The sequence below is a fragment of the Nicotiana attenuata genome, unplaced genomic scaffold (genome assembly GCF_001879085.1).
Source record: "Nicotiana attenuata strain UT unplaced genomic scaffold, NIATTr2, whole genome shotgun sequence".
Lineage (NCBI taxonomy): Eukaryota > Viridiplantae > Streptophyta > Magnoliopsida > Solanales > Solanaceae > Nicotiana > Nicotiana attenuata.
In genome coordinates this window covers 63,553-68,710 of record NW_017670862.1, presented here as the reverse complement: position 1 = coordinate 68,710, position 5,158 = coordinate 63,553, and the positions used below count along the sequence as shown (strand labels likewise).

The window sequence follows — 5,158 nt, the reverse complement described above, 5'->3', positions numbered from 1 at the left end:
ATCAAACTAAACAAAAAAGTATCGATTTTTTTTTATCAGTTTGATTCAATTTTTTGACTTTTTTATTAACACCTCCGACTAGGACCAGGAAGCCCACGTTGCACTATGGAGGCGGAGGCGCGGGGAATTTCTTTGATTATTAATTGTACTTTACACGAAAATTTATATAAGGCATGTTTTAACTACCTTTTATTCCGGAAATTCCTTTCACTTTCCCACTAATATTCGTGGTATGTGTCAGCTTAAACTAAGGGGGAAGGAGAAATGTCAGCCTATTACGACGTCGTTCCACTTTCCACTAACTATCCGTTATAACTTTCCTCTTTTTTTCCTTATCAGTTTCGAATTTCAAAATTTAAAACCCAAGAACCTCCATATATCTGTATAATTAAAACTCCAAAATCCCTTCGAATTCTCAAATCCCAACGTTTCTCTTTAATTTTTCAGACAGCATTTTCTTAAACCCCTTTGTCCCTCTTTACTTCTCTGTCTGTTCTGTACTCCTCAAAACTAAAGTACATTCACCTTATACAAAAACATGGGTGGTTCAGGGAAGTGGATCAATTCATTATTCAGTTCAAAAAAGAACCAATCTAATGATCCTGTAAGTTTGTTAGAATCTCTGACTTGAATTTTTCTTTACTTTGTTTCTATTATTTTTTGAGAAGGGAACCTTGCGTAACCGGTAAAGTTAATGGAAACAGCCCTCTTGCAGAAATGAAAGGTAAGTCTGCGTATAATAGACGCTTGTGGTCCATCCCTTCCTCGGACCCTACACATAGCGGGAGCTTGCTGCACCGAGCTGCACTATTATTTTCTTGAAATTTTTTAATTAGACGTTAACGTTTTGATTGTAGTTCTTATGTTTTATAAGAGTGGTTTAACCTTTTAAAGATTTATACATGTAAAAAATAATAGTACTTTTTGTTATTTGTATCTGCATAGTAGTACTTTTCATTTACTCTCTAGCCGAGGGTCTATCGGAAACCGCCTCTCTGCCCTTGTTGTTGTTGTTGTTATTGTTGTATCTGCATAATTTTGGCTTGCAATGATTTTAATTGGATTAACTTGGTCATTGAGGATTCATATAGCTGACCGAACAATTGTTGTATTTTGGGGGTTTGTATAGGATAAGGGTGGTGTCAAGAGCAGAAAATGGAAGCTGTGGAGGAGTGCTTCTGGTGGAATAGCTATGTCGTCGTCGAAAGGTGTAAAAGGTGGTGGCCATTTGGGAGATTCAGAAGGGTCCGAGTCTTCGTTCATGTCCGACACTACTTTGGCTGCTGCAATGGCTACTGTGGTCAGAGCTCCACATAAAGATTTTATTGTTGTGAAAAAAGAATGGGCTGCTATTCGAATTCAGGCTGCGTTTAGGGGTTTTCTGGTAATTTTTATGTTCTCCCTTTTGCAATTATCTCCATATAAAGTTTTGTTTGTTACTTGGATATGAACATGAAAAGAAAATGTTGCTGAAACAGAATCAGGAAATGTAGCATTCTAAATGGAACATATTTAGCTGAGTATATAATCAGGAGCCAACTGTCTCTTTTACTTACAAATGAAAAAAAGGCAGCCTGATGCAAGAAGATCCCGCTATGCGCGGGGTCCGGGATAGGGCTGGACCACAAGCATATATTGTACGCAACATCACCCTACATTTCTACAAGAGCCTGTTTCCACAGCTCGAACCTATGACCTCTTGGTCACATGGCAATAACTTTACCACGGCTCGAACCCATGACCTCCCGGTCACAAGGATCTATCATACTTAGATATGAAAAGAAAATGAATTTCTTGCATTAAGTGTGGGGAACGACAAAGCACAACTTTGGAGAAAATGTTGCTGAAAACAGAAAACAGAATCAAGAAAAGTTGCAGTTCTAGAAAACATTCTAGATGAGTGTATAATTAGGAGGCAACTGTCTGATTGGATGTTGATCGACAAAAGCTTACTCTTAGTTGAATGATAATACTCCCATTGCCAAGACCAAAAAGCTAGACCTAAAACGCGTTACAAAGTTAAATCCTTATGGTTTTCGTGCTCGTTTTGAGATGAGCTTAAATGGAGCGACATTGATTCATTCAACCATCCCTAAGTTGCTTGGGATTGAGGCGTAATTGCTTTTGTATGTAGAGATATTCCCATGCTATATCCTTGTAATTTTTTCCTCCCCCTTGATCTTTGGTGAATGGTTTATGCAGCTAATGAGATTTTTCTTCTTTTTTTTTTTTTTTGTACTGATCGAAAGGCAAGGCGTGCTTTAAGGGCATTGAAAGCAGTGGTTAGGCTACAAGCTATATTTCGTGGACGACAGGTGAGAAAGCAAGCTGCTATGACCCTCAAGTGCATGCAGGCTCTCGTTCGAGTTCAGGCCCGAATGAGAGCCCAATGTACTCAAACATCCCTTGAAGGAGATGCAATGAAAGGATCTCTTGCTGATAACTCTAGCCAAGCTGATCCAATTAAGCAAGCTGAGGTATCAATAGTTTCACAACTGAACTGGATTAAATTAGTGTTACATGAAAGTTTCTAACTTTGGTTTTCTCAGGGTGGATGGTGCGATAGTCCTGGCACAGTGGATGAAGTGAGGTCTAAGTTAAAAATGAGACAAGTCGGCGCAATAAAGAGAGAAAGGGCCATCGCATACGCACAACAGGTAATGTATTTGTCTCCAAAACATCTTATATGACAGTGGTTTATAATTCGATGTAATTGTTGTCAAACTTATCTATTTCAGAAACTAAGAACAAACCCAAGCCCGAATTCAAGAGCAAGGAAAGTGGAAACCTTTAACAAGATTAAGGCTAACGGGGATTCAAATTGGTTAGAGCGTTGGATGGCGAATAAGCCTTGGGAAAGTAGATTGGTTGACGAATTCCATACTGATGCATCGGAGATGACCCCAAGTTCTAGGAAGCATGAAGATTATGCGGTTGGATCAGAGCGAAGTTCAGTGAATATTAGACGAAATAATGTTTCTACCAGGATATCTGCAAGAGGACCAATGAGTTGTCAAATTGTCAATTCATCTTCTGAGCCTTACTCGGAGTACTATCCGTATGATGATAGTACGTCATCTTATTCATCGTTATCAACTTCTGAAGATGGAAATAGCAAGAAACCGAGTTACATGAATCTCACGAAGTCTATCAAGGCAAAGGTTAAGCAGAGAAATACCAATTATTCGTCTCAAAGTATGCAAAGGAATTCAACTGATAGCTTGAAATTCAATAGGAAATCAAGTCCACATTCGAGGGTGATAGCAAGGAGAAGTGCTGATTGTGATCTTTATTCAGTTGATCTGTGTAAGGATCTCTACCCTCCCTCAAATGCATTCTGATAAACTAAATTAGAAAGACGAGGGCAATCGATGTTATAGAAAGGGGCTTCGTTGGTGAATTTTCTTTGTTCATTTCGCGCAACAGCTTGTTGTCTTGATAGTGAAGGAGTTTATTTTGTTTACAGAATATTAGTCTTAACCTATACACAGATGCATTATGTGAGATTTTACTAGCTGGTAACAGTTTACTCTAGAAGTTTGAGTAACAATGTCAAAAGTGATTTTCATGTATTATACTGTGTGATATTGAGTGGTTGTTTGTGACTTTCTAATTGTCTCTGGTGCGAGTAACTGTGTGAATGGAAATGAGTTTATACCGTGAACTTCTCCTCTTCCTCTTGTCACTTCCTTTTTCTTTCAGCTGTCATTTAAACTAAATTTCTAGGAACTTCATATCTTAATCAATCAACCTTAATACCTATTTGCTATTGGTGCTTAGAAAATTCTATCTATTCTATCTCTTTTTGTTGGTTCCCAAAGTACACGCAAGTATACATGACCGTCAAGTAATAAAGTGACTCGGAAGTGGAATGTCGAACCCACAAAGACTTAGAATAATCGCTAACTGAGCTAACTAAAACCGTTTTATTGTCCAAGGTGAAACTAAATTAATAAGAAGCAAGCGATTGTGGCTGGATTTTAATTAAAGGAGATGATGATTCCAAGGTTGTGGCCGGTTTATCAATCCTATTAAGTTCATAATTATATATGTTAATCCATATTATCTGTAGTTGCTAGTTGATCAGATTGTTTGTATAAATAGCATGTTCCAACTATACTATTTGTCTATCTGCAATATATCAATCCTATATTCCTTGAATCTATCATGAGCGAAGAAAATACGGCATTCAACTAAGCTAGACTATCAGGCATATTCCTATCCTAACCGCGAAATCCTTCCCCGAGCCACACGTTTTGAAACATGCTTTCTTTTAGTTATACTCTAATCTAAGCATGGCTTTTCCAAGCATAGCAAAGATAGTAGGGTAAATCGGTAGCTACAGCAATTCACAAGTTAAAACTAGAATCAAAGAAACAAACACAAGATGATAATTCGAATTAACATCGATGTAATTAATGAACGTCAATATTCATGATAACCACAACCCTAGAAAATAAAGTGCTTAGCCACTCATGTTCGTAGTAATAATTATCCAAGTATTTTGCATAAACAAATTACAAAGAAAGGATGAAGGGATGAAGAACTCTATAATTTTCCCCTCCAACGTTGTTCCACATGGTATTTTTGCCTCCAAATAATGTATAACACTTCACTAATCACGTTTAGGAAGTATTTATATGCTAGGGTCAGAGTCTCCAAGTCCAAAACCGAGTAGGAAACAATTAAGTCGCGGGCTGGGCACACTAGGCGCCTGACCTCACTGGGCCAGGTCTGGAGCGCGCCCGGAACCTCGCGAGGCCAGGCTGAGCGCGAGAGCTTCCTCACCTAGAGCTAGGTGTTGCCTGGTCTGGCACTTGTTTATGGGCTTCTTCCAATTTTTGCCTTTTCGTGCTCTTTTCTTGTATTTTTGGCATCCTTTTCGTGCAACATTCACTCATCTTTATAATCCACTGATCTTATACATAAAAATAATAAGTTCAGCTCAAAAGTAGCATATATTGCCATTAAACACTAAAATATAATATAAGCAATGCTCTAAAAATATATATTTATAGCCAAACATCACTTTTTCATACCAACTCTTCAGCTTGTTTAGTATGTCCCGAACTCACTCTTTATATATCCCGTAAAACAACGGCAAATTCTCAACAAGATCACTAAAGACAACAAACAAGAAAATACACATAAAAAACAG

The 5,158-nt window shown here is 37.9% G+C and overlaps 1 protein-coding gene across 1 annotated transcript; it reads left to right on the top strand.

The window, feature by feature from the left end:
• The first annotated feature begins 225 nt into the window (after positions 1–225).
• On the top strand, positions 226–3,664 carry LOC109243984 (protein IQ-DOMAIN 1). Its single transcript, XM_019411005.1, has 5 exons — positions 226–604; positions 1,130–1,384; positions 2,250–2,477; positions 2,550–2,657; positions 2,739–3,664. Exons 1-5 carry the CDS (start codon positions 539–541, stop codon positions 3,339–3,341), a joined length of 1,260 nt encoding a protein of 419 aa, XP_019266550.1. The 5' UTR covers positions 226–538; the 3' UTR covers positions 3,342–3,664.
• Positions 3,665–5,158: the final 1,494 nt, after the last annotated feature.

Bases quoted from the DNA above. Each gene is read 5' to 3' on its own strand.
- LOC109243984 (XM_019411005.1), top strand. From the start codon at position 539: ATGGGTGGTTCAGGGAAGTGGATCAATTCATTATTCAGTTCAAAAAAG. The intron at 605-1,129 runs GTAAGTTTGTTA...GGGTTTGTATAG, and splicing joins AGAACCAATCTAATGATCCT to GATAAGGGTGGTGTCAAGAG. The intron at 1,385-2,249 runs GTAATTTTTATG...ACTGATCGAAAG, and splicing joins CTGCGTTTAGGGGTTTTCTG to GCAAGGCGTGCTTTAAGGGC.